This window comes from Drosophila sechellia, chromosome 3R (assembly GCF_004382195.2).
Source record: "Drosophila sechellia strain sech25 chromosome 3R, ASM438219v1, whole genome shotgun sequence".
NCBI lineage: Eukaryota > Metazoa > Arthropoda > Insecta > Diptera > Drosophilidae > Drosophila > Drosophila sechellia.
In genome coordinates this window covers 9,087,115-9,105,351 of record NC_045952.1, presented here as the reverse complement: position 1 = coordinate 9,105,351, position 18,237 = coordinate 9,087,115, and the positions used below count along the sequence as shown (strand labels likewise).

Below are 18,237 nucleotides of genomic sequence, written 5' to 3'. Positions count from 1 at the left end.
AGTTACAAATACCACATATAATAATATAATATAAATGAACACGTAAAATGTAACAATAAAACAAAAATAAATCACATTCATTCCTAAGAGTACGAAAATGTATCATGCTCTTTTGAATGCTATGTGTTAATAATAAATTTTCCGTCCGTGTCCAGTATATTTAAAGTGACTCTTCACTAATTGCACCTTGTAGTGCAATTAAATTGAATGTCAAAAAAGCGAATACAAATACAGCCGTCTGAGTGATTGATTGATTGATTGACTGATGGTTTGATTGGCTAACGAACAGTTCATGGCCGGGCCAAAAGGAACGAATGCGCCATGACCACGACAATAACGGCCAAGATTGCGCAACGGCAACAGCAACATCAGCAGCAGCAACAGCAGCAACTGCAGCATCAGCAGCAGCAGCAACAACAGCAGCAGCAGCATCAGCCCACGAGCAGTATGAATGGTTTTCGAATAACCGGCTATCCTGCAGCTGCCACGCCCCCCGCCCAAAGCAACCCCATATACGCGAAGCCCAACGCCCACGAACTGGACCTGCACATCAGCGAATCGCTATTGTATCCAGGTAGCACCACGCAGCAGCAACAGGCCCTGCAAAGCTCTCCTGGTCCGCCGCCCCAATTGACCAGCATGTTGCCCAGTTCCGGATTGCCAGGAGCTGCCCAGCCGATCGCACTGAAGGGCAATAATCCCTTCCTCAACAGTCCGTCGCCCACAGAAGCTGCGCCCGGTGTGCCAACAGGCCTATCAAGTGCTCAGCCAGCCACATCTGCAAGTTCTGGCAATTATGAAATGCCCGAGTATGCGGAACCATCGCGATTGCGCGGATTGAAGCAACGTCCTCACAGCATCGCAGTGGGCGGTTCGCCCGCCCAGTCCAGTTTTGTGGACTACAATGCCCAGCAGCAGCAGCGATTATTGCAGCTATCCCGCCAGCAGCAACAGTTGCGTAATGCCGTTACAGCGGCCGCAGCAACAGCCAATGGCGGCGACAAGGAGACTCTGTATGCGGCACTATTCCAGCAGTATAGACAAAGTCCCACTAATGGGCAGCCTGCTCCACCGGTACCACTGCACCGCAAGCCGGCAGCAGCTCCAGTGGTGCCAAGGAGATCGCAGAGCACGCCGCGGCCACCACTGCAGCAGCATCAACAGCAGCAGCAGGTTGGCATAAATGGCCAGATCAATGGTAATGGCACCCAGAGACCCAGAAGCTTGGATCGCTTCAATGGGGGTCTGCAAGGCGAAGCACCACCCATACCGCTAAGGCGTTTCCCCAACGGAAATGGCAATAACAACAACGGAACACTAAGCCGTCAAAAGAGTCCCAAGAAAAGCAACAGTGCGGACAATATGCTAATGAGTCCGGCCGGAAGTCAGGTGAACACCATGCGGCACTCCATCAGCTTTCATGGCGGTCAGGAGGCGGAAAATGGTAGCAAAGCTGATCAAACCAGGCCCATGAGCTATGCTGCACCTGCTCCGGACCAAGCGTACTTGGAGCACCAGCTGCGGGCCTATTCCGAGCAACTTAGAACCATAACAGAAAGTGTGCGCAAGTACTCGGAACAGGCCAAGTTACTTTCGGAGCTCAAAAGACAACAGCAGCTGGCCAAACAAAGTCAGACTAATCTCAACCTGCTCACGCCGACAACCTGCAATAATAACACGGGCAGCAACGGCAATAACAACTTTCAGCCAAATATGATTTCCGCGGAGATTGTTAGCAAATCACTGGCCTCTCTCTCCACCAGCCAGGCCAATGAGGCCCAAACGCCCTCCAATCAATTGCGTCTTTTTCTGGACAACATCAGGAGCAGCATGCGACAGGAGTACCAGCAACACATGCCCGATGATGTCCTGAAACCCACGTCAACCTTGAAAAGGAACGGTACCGATTCGTTGGTGACTCCCAATACAACTGCCAAACCAGAACCGGAGCCAACGCCCACGCCCTCGGATCAGCTGAGACAATTCCTCGATGCAATACGCGCCAATAAAATACCTGAGAGTGTGGATAAGCCCAAGATGACAAGCTCGCAGACGCTGGACTCGTTCATCTCGAAGCCGCTCCAGATGCCAGATGTTACGTCCGGAACGCCGGGTGGCGGAGTAGTGGGCGGGCAGGCGGCGGCAGGAGGAGTAGCGGTCAATGGCCAAACTAATGGCATACCCACACGTCGGAGACCCAAAAGCAGCATAATACCCAGCAGCAGCAATGGCAAACTGGAGCAGAGGGAGCACTCTCTGGTCACCTCGGAAAGTTTCCATCAGATCTCCGACAATCTGAGACTCATGAGCGAGGACTTGCAGGCCCTGAGTCCCAGCAAGGCGATTCCCAGCTCCGCCAGCAGCAATAGCCTCAAGAGTCTAGCTGCCAACGGCGGCAGCTCGCTGACCACGGAACTCCGGGTCATAACCAGCTCGCCATACAGCACCTCCCCCAAATTGCAGCAGATGGTGATGAGCAAGTCGAACAGTTCGCTAGGATCCGTGACCACGCCCTCGAGTGCCACCACCACGCCCTCTACTGCGCCCATGATCACCGACTTCAATGAGATATTGGATAGCTTTCAGGCCATGGCCGACAAGTACAAATCGAAAGGTTCCTACGACTATCTGCGCAAGTGCTCGGAGGCTCTGCGTCAGCACTCGCTGCAACTGAAGTTGCAGCAGCAACTGCCTGCCCACCAGCAGCAACATCAGCAGCAGCAGCAGCATATTCAGAATGGTTTCGCTAGCGATGATAACAGCAGCTCCTGCAGCACAACTCCCGGAAGCATCCGCGAAGCGGTCCAGAACCTGCTCCTGCAGCCGCGAAATGGTTTCCAGATTCTCGACGATCGCATGCGGCTGTTCATCGATATAATCGACAGCCAGGATCGATTGAGTCAGGTGGGTTTAATGGTACTAATTGAATAACCTTCTTTTTAGCATCACCCCTTTTAAATAAAGTCGTTTTTATCAGTTTATGAACATATCGAAATATTGTTAAATGTACTTTAAATGTTTCAGTTGTTTGATTTGTTGGTTCTTAGGCTCAGAAGCTCTTCAAACATAGAGCGCATATCACAAATCAAATATAATTATTATAAACCCTATGTCAGCAGCAGGCGTAATTAGTTTTCCTACCCCCATGTGCCTTTATGTACATACATATGTATTGCTAATTTAAATCCTTATTTCTCTTGCAGGTATGTACACCCTCTTCCGCAAAATTGCAATTTAATGAGTAAGTCAAGCATGCTGGCGAATAAATTTAAGAATGGCCCCCACCCCACACAACCATAAAAGCAAATGTACATCAGATACGGTTTTATTGCGTTACATAATTCATCATCATCGGAGTGACCAGGTCCGGGTCACTGCGCTTATCTCCGGCTGGCCAAAAGTCTTTCGTGCACTCACTGTGTGTGGCTAAAAGCCATCAAATCAGTTAATGACCCAGAAAGTTAAACTTGCGAGAGTGCGGGCGTGGATCAATTTCCATCAATTTTCACCAAATTTGCTCAGAGCCAATTAATTTTAATAAACTACAAAGTCATTTCGCTCAGCAAGTAAACTAATCTCGCCCAGGCCGAAATTGAAATTTTAATCGAGAATTTCTCTGTGGCACATAGTGGCCATAAAGCTTGGCACACGCCGCACACCAAAACCAAATGATGGCGATGCCATCAAGTAATCAAGTGAGACGGGTGCCGGGGAAAAGCTGGCAAATGTGGATAATCAGAGGGCATATCATCCTGTGCCGGTTGATATGCTAAATAAATCAAATCCCAAGCGAGGCTGAGGCGGAATTGTCTGTCGTCGTCTTAATAACACCTCTTTTCGGTCACACTCGGTTCAGGTCCTGGATTTCGTGTCCTTCCGCTCGCATAAAACAATATTGCTAATGACAAATGGAAACTAGTACTAATTGTGGGCTTTGTCGGGGCACGAAAATCTCGGCCCGGTCGTAACGCTCATTGCCTTTTCTGGGGTTTGGGTTTGATTTAAATGTATGCGGTCTGCGGAGAGGTCTATGAATGTAAAGGGTTCATGTGTGAACGTGTTGGAGTCCTTTCTTTGACTCCTTGGGGACGCATGAAGTGGCAAATTCCAGTTTATATATCTGCTCTGATGAGTTTGCCGAACAAAGCTGGAAATGTGCCAAGCACAGTGCGCTTAAGTTCTGTGAATTGTGCCTTAAATCAATAATAACTGGAAATTTAACTTAGATTCAATAATATTAGTAAACTACAATTTATACGAGTCCTGACGTTACGATTTTTATTGCAAACATCTGTATAAGTGATGTTATTTGGTAATTTCTAGTTAGCCAAAAGTTTATGTTTATTCAACCTTTATTTCGTTATTTTCTACAGCTCTAAACAACATTCGTTTAGTTCATTTTTGCCAATTTGCGAAAGATATTCCTCCAGCATAACTGAAACATGAAGTGTCCAATTAAAAATGAATGCAAATGTTGTGTTCTCGGCAAAATTCCAGAAGGGAATAAATTGCCATTTATTTGAGACAATTTCTGGAGCAAACAGTTTTACAGCCTGAGGCTGGCCTGTTTATTTCATTTAGCCAATTGCCTCAGTATTTGTATTTTTCCAACAAAACAACACCAAACGCAAACAATAAAAGTTTAATGCTATCCATGAACGCACACTGTGCTGCCGAAAAGTATGCTACTCATAATGCAATTGCAAACAATTACGCTGAACTGAAGTAATTGCATTTCCACTGCACAACAATTCACAATTTACAATTTGCATTACAAAGTAATTATTTCTGCAACAGCGAGCCCACATTTTTCCACCCTTTTTCGCCAAACACTTTTCCGAAATTTCCACCACGTTGTTTAGCAAATGAAGTACAAAATCAACGCGACGTCCGCAGGACCCACAAGCATTTTGGTTATTCGACTATTGACAGCATGTCCGAATGACATTTATTTTAATTAGCTCCGCAAACAACAAAAGCGGACGGCCAACAGGGCTACGGGTATTATTATGGACCAGAAGGACGACCCGGAATTCACTTTTAGCCTCCGAGCAATTAACAAATGCAATTTTGCGGCCTTTAATGTTTATTGTATGCTTGTGTTTGTGCGCTGTTTGCGGAGGCGTGAAAACCCAAAAAATAACTTTTTAATTACTATAGCGGACATTGCGGTTAATTACACTGCGCAACATGGTTGGCGATAAGCCAATTTGTATGGATTCAACATGGAATAGCGTCGATTGAATAAAACAGACAGGGTAACAAAAAGGTGTTGTTTTCAGTTTTAATAATTGTCAGTTACAGTTGGTTAAGTACTTTATAACAATTCCGTATCGTATTGTTTAAATAACATATTTGTTGTTTCTAGCGAGTGAAATCAACAACATTGCCCAGATATCTATATATCAAATAATATTTTAAATTTTCGTATAAATGTTTTGATTTACTGCCAATTCAACGTTGATTGAACTGCGGGAAGAGTGCTTTTTCACTATTTGATTAAAAACCGCAAAAGGAAGCAGCAAAGTGCGTGCTTAAAATAATTGCAATTGTGCAGTGCTGAAAATCCCCGGGACTCAGGTGACAAATTGGGTGGTGTTTGGGTTGGAGTTATGGTGGAATTGCCATTGTCAACAGCTTTCAATTGGAGGCTCAACGCCGTGTTTGCCGCAGAGCCACGCCCACTGCCCGGCACGCCGCCCCCTTGACCATGTCGCTTATTAATTGCGTGTCATAAATCATGATTATGCCACTTGCTGACCAACCGCTGGGCTAGTCGCAGTTATTATTATTAATCTTTGTCGCCCACACAAACACGCACTTATACACACACACACCTACGACATTCCCAGGAGAGGGGCGTGGCAATCTAGGGGCAGAGAGAGAGAGAGAGAGAGAGAGAGAGGGAAATAGACCGGTGTGAGGGGGAAAGGGAGTCCGAGCCAGCCATATGTTGGTTCCATGTAAATGGCGATGTTCATTCCGCCGACCAGCCTATCTTGATTAATTGCAAAAGTTTACCAGGACACAGGTCCTGGACAGGGACACTGGACCACCGACCCATGGACCCATGGAAATATGTCAGCTGCTTCCCTTTTTTGGTTGCCCAACAACAAGAAAAATAAAGGCCAATAAAAAAGCGGCCAACAAAAGTCCGGTAACAAGCGTCATAACACGCGTATGTTGTCGCGTAAATTGGTTTTAATATTTAAAGCACTTCATTACTTACGGTCGGAAAGGGACGGCCAAATGCAGTCAAAGGAAGATGGAAAGAGAGAGAGAGAGAGAGAGAGAGCCAGATAGGGAGCAAGAGAGACAGCCACAACGTAGAGCCGGCGAAAAGCGGGTGGCTTAATCAAGTGAAATTGAATCAACTTTTTCAGTCTCCGGAGACAACTGCAAATTAAATTTTAAAAATTTCGCCAATTATCTTAATTGATTTCAAGCAAGGTGAGAAAAGTTGAAAATTGAACGAAAAAAAATGAAGTGAATGAAATCTAAAATAAGAACATTTATTGAAAATAAAAAATGAGAGCTCATGTTTGTTGGTAGTTTTTCGTTAGTAAAGGTACACATATTTAACAGAATCTTAATGCTTTCATAACAAATTACAATGTAAGTTAAAAATGCGTATTGCTGCCACATTTCCTTCTTCCAAATGGCTTTCAAATAAGTTCAATGGTTTTACTAAGATTAACTTCATCCTCGATTGAAAGAGGAGATGAACGATCAGAAGAGCAGGGCAAAGTTTGCCATAGAGTAAACAATTTTATTTTTGTCTACCCCTTTTTTTTGTAGTACTTTGTTTTCCACAGCGAAGAGATATAAGCAAACAGGAGACGAAACGAGACTGTTTGCATACTTTCAGGCGCCTCTGACAGGCGTCATATGCAATACACAACAAAGTGCATATGCGTAGCTACCATCTCTACCCACTCCCTCTCACACTTCGTCCTCTATCTCCGTCTCTTTTCTTGTTATGAGAGCTGCAGGCAATCGAAGGCAGATCCTTGTCTTTCCATTTTTTTCCCTGCTGATTTTTGACATATTTTCTCTGGCAGCAGCAGCATCGCCGGCAAACAAACTAACAAACTTCGGGGCGTTTTTCAGGTGCAACTGGGTTAACATGGCTGCGATGGAAATTGCTGCAAAGAAATTGGAGCGTATAAGGGAGTAAGGGCGAGTGCTATGCAAATGGCGTCGGAAAATTGATACAACAAAAGGAAGAGGAGGGGTGGCGAAAAAAATCTAAAAAACTGCTCGCAGTAAACGAAATGCATTCGCCGTTTGTTCAGACGCCCCCAAACTCGATTTTTTGAGCATATGCAACAGCTCAATTTTGCATTGAATGGCCCAGCACTTGCCTCAAATTCAGCAGATTTTTTCACTTTTTTGCCCGTCATATTGTTTGTTTGAATGGCAGCTTCATTAATGCGAATATTCAGCCGACTGACAATGGGGATTCGAGATCAAATTTTGCCCATTTAATACTACTGTATGTAACTTCGTTGGCTCGCCTGTGTGGTTGATGAAATCAAATTGCAAGCAATTACTTTAATGTTACCGCTGCCACGCTCCCGCCAGCGGGGCCCGCCCACAATTTTAAAAGTGCAAAAGACCGCAACTCGTTTGCGGTTCTCGCGTATTTTGCGTATTTGAATGGAACCGCCATTAACTGCGGTGAAAGGTGAAAGGAGCTCACATATCTTTATATAAAAAATAAATGTGCATGTATGCGGCTGGGGAACATTGAACGCATCGGTTTTGATTGATTGCAATTGAATTCAAGGAGGGAAAAAACAAGATTCCGCTGGCATTCCTTTTGGGCACTCGATCTCTCCTGGATGCCAGGATGTTAATGATGTGTGCACGTGTGTCTGGCTCATAATTAAGAGAAATGTTCCCGGAAAATTAATGAAGTCCGAAATGGAAAACTGCTGCTGAGAGCGAAATGTTCGTGGAAAAATGCCTTTAATAATATGTTATATTAATTAATATTGAGGCGCATATTAAAGGGAAAAAACAAAGTTCTGTTTATGATACAATATTATATCTCTTCTGAAAAACTTTTATTTTAAATAACGCACGCATTATATCCACCAAAATTGCGAAGAAGACATTATGTGACACTTAATTCTGTTACCGCCTTTCATTCATCGTCTCAGAAAAAAAAACAACAAGCTCCTATTTTGCATGCAAATACACAACCACCCACCGCCTTTCACATGAGCAAAATGAAACCCTATATTTTCCATGACTTGTTTTCGTTGCACATCTTAGCATCGATTACATTTTTGCCAAATTGAATTGTGCATGGCAGTGCCGAACAAAAGGAAAATAACGAAAAGAAAATGGAAAATGGGTGCAAAAAGAAATTGCTTCCTTGCTTGTTTTCCAGCCAGTCACATGTGAGGAGAAAAGGGGAGGGGGCGGGGCGTTGCTATGTCCTGAAAATTGGGTTGCCTGATGACAAGAGTTGAATTCAATTGAACGAAAAACTTGCAAGAAGAGGATGCACCATTTGCATCGATGTGCAATTTACGGCCTAAATGTCAATTTCACTTAAGGCTAACTTTCACTTGGGGGGCGATGACAGGGATTCTATCTTTATCCCATTTTCGATCTGAGGCTTAGGACGCTTTAAGTCGTTGCAATGTTGACACTTGAAGTATTATTAGTAGGCAATGGAAGCAAAGAAACGAGCAGAGAGCAAGGCAAACAGAAGGAGAGGGAGAAAGAAAAACTTGACTTTTCCGAGTGCACTGCATCAAAGTCAAAATGGCGGTCGAGTGTGTTTGTGGAGGAAGGGAGACAAATGCCGCCATAATTCCTGCCTAAAGTGACATTCTACATTTACTATTTATGCATTTAAAAGTTAAATGTAATTCATAAAGCTTGAAAAGTATTAATTTAATACTTCAGCAATATTTTCGAACGATTATATTTGCTTTTTAAATAACAATACATCTTTAAGTAACAATCTGTTTTTAACCAATCTTACTTTGTCAATTTGAAACCAAACGTGCATGCCACGTTCGTTTTATGGAAGCCTGACTGTTAATCATTTTCAGTGCCTACTTTTAGGCTTTTGTCAGGGGGTGGAAAGTGCAGGCACAAGGATAATTGCAATCCCCGCTAATGCTGGCGAATGTGCTGTGGCTTTGTTCCAACAGCAACAACAATCGTCACTCAATTACTCTCGCAGCTTTGATGCATTTTCCTGGAGGCTAAGCGCTGCAGCCCCACCCATCGGCCCGCCCACTGCCCATTTTTCTTTGTCAATCTGTGTTGACATTTGTCAACAAACTGTTTTCAACAGACGCGCTTTCGCCTCTGTTTATTTTTTTTTGTTTGGGATTTATTGTGTTTAATGTGTTGAAAAGTCCCCTTATTTATGGCAACTGGATTTGGGGGCTAGCCGCTCCCTGTTTTCCTCGTTTCAGGGGCGCCAGCTGCGGATAGTTGTCACATAGTTTCCATGTGTTGTCATTGTCTTTGTGTCGTGCTCGATTGTGTGGAAAATTGAGAAAGAAACAAACAAAACAGAGCTGTGGCAAAAGGAGAAGGAAAAGCTCGCCAAGTCTTTTGCTATTGTCTATACTCAGTTGTTGTTATGGGGAAAAAGAGGAATTCGATTTGCCAAACGGATATTAAATGTAAACATTGACATGATAGGGAAAACGGCAAGGTTTGATTAAATGAAATCTCAGTATGAGATTCAGATCCCTGTTGCCAAAAAATAGTTATAAAAGGTTTCATTTGCGTATGAATCAAATTATTTTTTAGGTCCCTGTCAAGTAACGTCATCCATTTTTCCGTGACCACATATCTGCATTAAAATCGGTGCTCTTGGTGAATCTATTTTTGCATTTGATGTATATTTTTCTGATGGAATTCCGCCAACTCGAGTGAAATTTATGACGATTTTTTTTTATTATTTCGCTGGCTCTTTGGTTGCCAGCAAAATAAAGTTTTATGACACGAAAAATGTTGCAACTAATATTTTAGACGCTGTATTGCTTTCAAGTTTTCTCTTTTATGTTTTGTATGTGGCTGCTACTGCTACTGCTTTCCGACAGAAAGCTAATAGTGTTTGGCCATTTTTCAAACTGCTCCTGAGGATGGAGGATAACGGCCAACACACACACACACATGCATGCTCAGTTGAGTGGTGCTGTCGTTAACTGAAAGTTTGTTAAAATTTTTTATCAGCATGCCGAGGCAATGACATGGCCACATCACAAGGACGCGCACGAGGGAGCGGGTTTTCGAGATGGGAGTGGGGGGAGTGAGGAGTGTGGAGAATGAGGACACGGACACGGGCTGCCAGGATGCAGGATGCAGGAGACTGGGGTTGTGGAGCAACAGGAGGTAAAACCGCTAGCCACAATATGACGACGTCACTGACATGTGACCATACATACTAATAAAGCTTTAGATGCTTGCTCAGAGCTGTTGAAATTTTTGTAGCATTCTCTATCGTACTAATGAATTTGGTGGGGAATTTCAGTTAAGAAATAGTTTGGTGATTGATGGCTTAAAAGTTTTTGGAATTCAGCAGTGAACTTTACAGTTCGACTGTATATAATAATGATAGCTTGGAATTTTGAAAACTTTATCAGGTGCTTAAGACATCTATATTTTGTGGGTGTTTCGATTCAACATGTTTTTAATTAAATCATTTTCCATTCCTTTACAGTTAGTGCGACATGCGTTTACTATCTTTTGCATGAATCGAAATTCGTTTTCATTTAATTTATGCCATTCCTCTACTACGCTCTCCTTGCAAATTCATAGCGTATCGTGACTTCGTTTATCGTGATCTGCGTAGCTTCATTCTCCCCATTTCCTTTTTGGACATTTTTTCGCAGCAGTTTTTCATCGCCCCGAACAGGAGATGACAAAGTCCGTGCTGGCGAAGATTAGTATTCCAGCTATCCTGGCTTCTTTTCCATACATTTTTTTGGTCAGCTTGGCTGAGGGACGCCTTCTGGTCGATCCCTGTTCATGTTTCTGCAGCATTAAAGTTGTGTGCTGTGTGTTGTATGTTGCATTTACGCTTCAGCTCCGCTTGACAGCGAAAGAGACAGCAGCAGCGACGCAAACAGAGAGCGAGAGAGAGAGAGAGAACGCAGACTTTTAGTGGCACCATTATGAGATGAAGGACCCTTTCAGCTCTCGGAGCAAAGCTCAGTCAGTCAGGCAACCGCTTTATGTGTAGAGTTCATTACTTTTATGTGATTATGTGTCATGTGTGCGCTCAGCATGTTAGTGATGGTGTGTGTGTAGTATGTGTGAGTGCGGGACATGTCAGTGTGTCATTGGCATTATTAGTTTTTCCGTAGCACGCTTTTCCGGCGCCCCTCTTCAGCTGGCTTACATCTGTGACAGTTGTGCGAAAAACTTGTCCCAAAATTAGTTGCAATTATTTATGGCCTTTGCTTTTTGTGGCTTCGTTTTTTGTTCCACCGAACTAGGGTAGCTAATCAGTTGATAGTTGATGATGGCATGTGGGTAGGGTTGAGTCAACTAATTTGTTTATTTTGTGTAGATCTGTATCACAGACAGAACAGAACACGAGTCCCTAACCCACTTTTGATATATGGCAAACAACCTTTAAAATTTAATGCCAGTGTGCTGGTATATAGTATGCTCCTTGAAAAAAATCCTACGAAAAATGTTGCACTTGTACGAGACTTTCTGAACATTTGCCAAAAAGTCCGGACTGGTCCCTGTTCACAGGCAGCTGGCCAGTAATGAGTTGCCAGCCAGCTTCCATTCATTATGGCCAGCTAACACATGGTTATATTACACATACGCAGTGTTGTACACCGAGAAACATGAGTTTTTCACAACGGCGAGGGGGAGTGCGGGTGGGAACTCAAGGCAAGCTGATAGAAAAAAAGAAATTGTAAAAGAGGGAATTTTCATCGTTGTTCCATTGCCAACAACATGCATTCCCAACATGGGAAATATGAACGAGGAGTGAACAGGTTCCCCCTCGTAATACCCGGATGATTCCTTCTGGCCGACGTACGTAGTTAACTGTCTGCGGATTCTGCTAACAAGACTCGTCAGTGATTTGAGTGCTGCATACGAGTTTGTTATGCGAGTTGGAATTAGCATAGTTAGGATACAACGAGTTCCCTCCTGATTGCCAGCGAACCGCTCCTCGTAATGATGTGCAACATGGTATCATCATATGGTGGCAGCAGTATGTCGAAACGAGATGGGAATGCCAACCTTTGGCTGCTGCTGCGATTTCTCTGTAGTGTCGGCATCTATTAATATTAATAGCTGTGAAATGGGGTCAAAGAGTCTCTTCCAATTATTCAGTGGCTGAGAGTGGATTGCGGCATGTGGATAATTTAAAAATAACACTCCGCACTGAATTATTGCATTTTAATTATATTCAGTGCAATTAAAGTGATGAATTTGAAAATTATTATGATTTAATAAACATGGCTTATACTGCCAATAAAATATTTTCGTTTTAATTGATTGACTTTACCTTAGAGTTTTGTTTACAACCTCTCGATTTCCTGTTTTCACCCTTTAATTCTTTTCAATTCTTTGTCGACCTGCTTTCATCAAGACGATGTTTGCGCATTAAACCCAAAACTGCACATTTTGTGGCCCACATTTTGTCTACTTGAAATATTCCCTTCACATTTTCCACTTTCGAAAGCAGTGGCTTCCATTTTCTTCGGTTTGCCCAAAAATCATTAGCAGGCGACCGAAAATTTAGGTCAGCCGCTTAATGTGCCGCATAAGTACCTATAAGTATGCAATGCACTTTCGCCCAGGTACGCCACACCTATAAAGTCGTACACCTATACAGCGTACACCCATACAGCCCCACATTCCACCCACACTGAGGCAGTGGCCACGCACAGATTGCGGCAACAAAATCTGTACACTTTGGCTCCATTAAAGCAGCACGCACGAAGAGGCCACGGCTGCCAGCCCGTGAGCATCCAACACAAAAGTGTGATGTCAGTGGCTCACTCATATAAACCACCACCGCCCACCGCCCAGCACCGCCCCCCTGCGGTATTTATTTAGCCTATAAAGCTTCAGTGGGTTACAGCCGTCTCGCACACCATCAAAGCGTTCATCCATAAGAGAGCAACTGGAAGAGTGGGGAAAAAGGACTTTTTGAATACGCTGACTATCGGATACTGATTACTTAATTTTTTCGAACTTGCATGGTTGCTTATCCTTATTTACCTTTCTTAAATTTAATAGATTGGATCAACTTTTTTGCTATGACAATATCTTGATTGATTGATAATTAATGGTTTAATTTAACTCAATATATATTTTTTTATATTTGATATATCCATTATGATTAGGGAAAGCTTATACGAAAGTTTTATTAGTCACTAAACTAAGACTGCCCGTCGCGCTGCAAGTACCCTGTATGAAAAGCGGGGGAAAAATGAGTGGAAAGTGGAAAGTCGAGCGGAAAGTGACACACTAAACCAAAGGCAGAGCCTGCCGGCGCGGTTCATATGGCAGTTCAGCTCAGGCGGTTGCCGCTCTGGTTGGACTCTGTTGACCTAAAAATCTCATTTGCCGCATGCCCATTTCAGCCATCACTTTTGTTACCTTACTTTTGTCGCACCTCTTGGCGGTGGGCGGTGTTCTTTGTTTTGGGCCCTCGGTTTCTGCAATTGCGCCCCCAGCTAACGAAAATAATAGGAGCACAACAGCAGAGATTCTTTGATATATATATATAAAAAAAATATATTTTTTAGCTGATGAGAAAAATTGCAAAGAGGAAGTGCTGGAAATGAAATTTGAGCCCGCAGCCTGACCTAGAAGAAGCCCAAAGACCATATTTTCTGCGCTCTCCATTTCCCCATTCAGTTAATTTCCTGAACATGACGTGCTGCTTTTCATTCTTTTCTTATTTTTTCTTTTTTTTGTTTGTTTTAGTTGTAAGACAAAATTCTCGATTGGTAATCAAAGTCCTTGTCATAAGCGAACAACTTCAACAAGCTTCAATTTCATAAAATTAAACTTTTCATGCTCGTTGGGGGTCAATGCTCTACAGTTTTTCCGGAGGCAAATAGCAACCACAGACTGTTGATAAATATTTAATGGTCATGTTTGCCTAAGCAAGCTACTGTGTAAACTCTGAATAATATTTTGTTTTCTCTTTTTCATTGCAGGTAAGCGTATTATTTTAATCAAATGTGCGTACAAAGTGCAGTAAGTAAATAGATGGAAAAGGCAACTCTTAAATGTAAGCTGGGGAAATTTTTTAATTTTTATTTTTTTTGAATTTATAAGGTTTTGCACCTTAAAACACGTAAATAGTCTTTTAGATGCTTAATTAAAGGTTTTAGTATTTCTTAAAATGAAGTCAAGGAATATTAAAAGCTCTTTTGGCATTTTAACATAGGTTCCCTGTTCAATTCACAAGTTGCCATCCACTAATTGAATTTAAATCGGATTTAATGTCGTTTCACAAAAATGTTGGCCAGTTGGCACGGATTTGGTTCCAATTCCATTGGCTTTTCTGTTCTCTGCCTTTTCGGGATGTCAATCTAATAAAGTGCAAATGAAAGCGGTGGAAATTCTGCTCAGTTCTTTGCTGTCACTTAATAATTCAATCCCAGAATGTAGGCAACGTTTGGTAACCCTCAATGCCAGACAGATTTTATTATTTTTCCTGTTTTTATGCCTCCCTCTTTTTTAATTTTTTCGTTTTACGTCTTTTGTTGTCGGTGGAAATGTCACATGCAAATCCAAATAAGCGAAGCAGCAAGGAAAAACGATGAAAATTGTGTTAGTCTCGCGACAGAGCTGACAAAATGATAGATGGAAGCCGCGTCAAAATGGCGAAAAAAGGAAAAACTGGCAATCGAGGGGCGGAAAAATTAGCGTGCGGCCTTAAAAAAGCTTCAAAAGCAATCAAAATGACAACTTAAGTAGGCTTCCCAACAACACGAAACGAAGGAAAGCCACGAAGGGAAAGTGAAAAGAAAGAACTTAAGTTTAAATAAGAGTAAAAGCGAAAAGAGGAAAACTCTCCTCTTAGGGTTAGATGGCAATCTTGAGAAATGTGGGCTCAATTAGGGCATAATTGTTTGTTTTCTCACTCGGCTGACTGGCTGGCTGGCTAGCTGCTAATTGAAGCATCAAAAGTTTTTTATTGGCTCCCGCCAAGTGTGAAAGGGCAAAGATGTAATTCAATTCGGCTCTGTGCCCCGTGCCCCAAATGAAAATTGATGTTGGCTAAGCAATTATGAAAATGTTGGCTGGCTAAGGAACAGCTCCGCTGCGTCAAAGTTCTCCCAAATCGTGCGTAAAATTGTTAAACTTTACTGCACAAGCCAGCCGGAGAAGACTTGGCAAGGAAAAATGTGTGGTCTCTGAGCCAGAACAGATTTCCATGCGGTTGTCTTTTCGGCCTGGCTGAGAGCATCAGTTTGTGTGGGACCCAAATGCGCATTTAACTTAATCAAGATTTTAATATTTAAAGAATTTTCAAACCGGCAACAAATTTGCTAACACACACACACACCCCACATTTGCCATTTTATCTCTTATCACTCTGAAGACCTTTTCCAACTGTTTTGTGCTGGCTGGCGAAAAAGGGTTCTTCGTTCTCTGTTCTTGCTACCGAAAGAGGAAACTATTCTGGCAAGGACACAACAACATTATCTCTCTTACATGATGCTTGCCACACTTCAATTGCTTGTAAATGCCACACAATAGATGCAACCCACTCCACCAACCCCCCGTCCACACACTCCACTTGATAAATTCCCGGCCAAGTTGTTGTTGAGCAAACTTTACTGGTAGTTTTCCCTTTCCGGCTTCTGGCTGTCGACTTGATTTAGTTATATGTGTTGCACATTTATTTATTTCGACAGGTTTTCTCGGCGAAAATCAATACCCAAAATGACAGCTGCTCTGTAGCTCCAATGCCCCAAAAACGTTTTGCAAATCCTATAGAAATTGGCAAAACAATTTTTGTAAATATTTAAACAGAGGTCAAGGTAATATCACAAATTTTAAGTCTGGGCAGAGAGATCATGGCTTCAAATGGTTGCGATTGAGTTACTATATATGAATGTTATTTACAATAGGTTAATCTCATCTTACAAGATGTGTTATGTTTTTTCATACATACGAGTATGTGGCTTAATTTTCTAATTGCAACGTGGAATAATGAAAATTATATGTTTATCTCTGGGCTTACGGGACCAAAACCCAACTGTTTGGAGATACCACAGCTGTAAAACATTTACCCAACTTTCGTAATGGACTGTGGTCCATAAAAACTTTGACTATAAACTATATGGTGCGACTTCTTATAGCCAGCACTCGGCAATAATTCAGTGGTTTCAACTGCTTACGCATTTCACGACACTAAATCATATTTAAAGGCGATTAAATAGGGCGACGAGTGCAAGACACATAAATTATGAAGACGAAGGGCGGCTTGAGTCGAGAGGTGTTGGACCAAATCTCACACACGACAGACAATCCAGCAATCCACACACAGATACACCATGTATCTGCTGCCAACAATGACAAATTACCCAAAGCACAAAAATGAATGAGCAGGGAGAATCACGCAACACGCAGACAGACGCGCAGAAAGTATCTTGCAGATACAACATGTTGTTAACAGCGACAATAACAAGTTATGAGCCAGCTAAAAGACTCGCTGCATAACAATAAACAGCAAGTTGGTGAAATTTATTTCACAAAACTATTGTGCAAATAATGAAGCGCCCCGGGTCTCAAGATTCTGGGCGGAGCGCTCTTCACTAGATGTAGTAAAAGTTATAACTTATAAGCATAATTCTCGCAAAAGGAGGGAGTGTGCGAGCAGGCACAACACATGTTGTCATGTTGATTGTCGCGTATGCTTCGCAGTCTGCTTTTGGCCGGATTATCCCCCCACAACGCACATGTCCCCCCAAAAGTATTTGCCAACTAGATTTTTGACTTAGCATTGCGGAGTGTATGTATATATCTTAGCTAGGCATGCCTCGATTTGATCCGCTTTTCGTGGCGCTGGAAAAGTAGTGGCGTCTACAAAAAAAAAGAACGCAGTCAGAAAGTTTGTCAAGGCTTTGGTGTGGCAAATCCCAGTGACCTTTCCCTAACCGCATCACATTAAGCTCGTGGTCTTGTCGACTTCATCTGGCACAAGCTTAACTTTGATTTCAGACACTCTTCCCTGGCGGTTGAGCGAGTAACTAGCCCACTTAAATGCGCGTTAGGGCGGTGACAGGATTTCAGGCACAAAGTGTTGGCTAAGAATAAATAGACGGGTGCTGCTTCACGGAAAAAGTTAATAGATGTTCCCCAAGTTACTCGTTCTGATTTAGAATAGTCTAGGCCAATCTAATTTAATCTCTTAATGGGGAAAATGGAAGGCGTCTCACAATTATTTTTATAATATAAATGTAGAAATTAAGATAATTCCTACTAATTGATTTGAAATGATTTACACTTAACCGAAGCATTTTAACTTAGCCCACAAGTGTGCTTAAAATTGTACAATTATCCATTCCTTTGTTAAATTGGTAATTGACTGTTGAACAAATTTTGAGAGGGCTTAAAAATCTAGAAAATGAGCAAAGTTTCCACTCTCAACTGATGACGCTTACCGTCAACTTGAAAGCCTCGAAAACGGTTATTGTTGTTTTCTGCTGTTGATGATAGCGTGGGGAAATGTAAGTGATTAAACTTCAAGTACCTGCGGTTCTCCCTCTCTCTCTCTCTCTCTCTGGCTAAAATCATTTTCAAATAAATAAGCTAAACTTGGCCACGATGCCGAGAAAAGTTATCAGCCAAGAGGAAAGGCAAAAACTCTTATTAGCCGTGGAGAGAAAAGAGCAAAGTGGCAGGACAAGTAGACAGGCAATTGCGATATAAATAGTCAGTTGGAGCAGCTGCTGGAGTCCTGGGGGAATTGGTCGGAGGAGGGGGATCCGGCAGAGATGCAGTTGACAAACTAGAAGGGGACTAAAGTTTTTCTTAGATTTGTGTTCGTTGCTTATGTTTTGTGGAGCAAAAAACGAAGCCACACCACCACTTGGGGAAAGCAACTTTATCGCTTAGTGGAAACCAGAGAAATATAAATTTTGCCTTCGATGCCGAAAACAGCAAGTAGGCCACATAGAATCAAAGAAAGTCTGGCCATTTTCGCAATTTGTTTATTGTTTTTTATTAACATAATTGATTGCTCGATTTGTGCGGCTGTGA

At 42.6% G+C, this 18,237-nt stretch overlaps 1 protein-coding gene across 16 annotated transcripts in view; it reads left to right on the top strand.

The window, feature by feature from the left end:
- The window catches only part of LOC6619064 (dystrophin), a 134,762-nt gene that overhangs the window by 63,425 nt on the left and 53,100 nt on the right, over window positions 1–18,237 (top strand). For 2 of the 16 annotated variants that reach the window (XM_032720623.1, XM_032720622.1), the window contains exon 1: window positions 307–2,904. The exons of the other annotated variants lie outside the window; for them this stretch is intronic. In XM_032720623.1, the coding sequence (XP_032576514.1) occupies window positions 322–2,904 (2,583 nt within the window). In that variant the 5' untranslated portion in view covers window positions 307–321. Of the gene's footprint in view, window positions 1–306; window positions 2,905–18,237 lie in introns of those variants that run through there. 16 annotated transcript variants of the gene reach the window in all.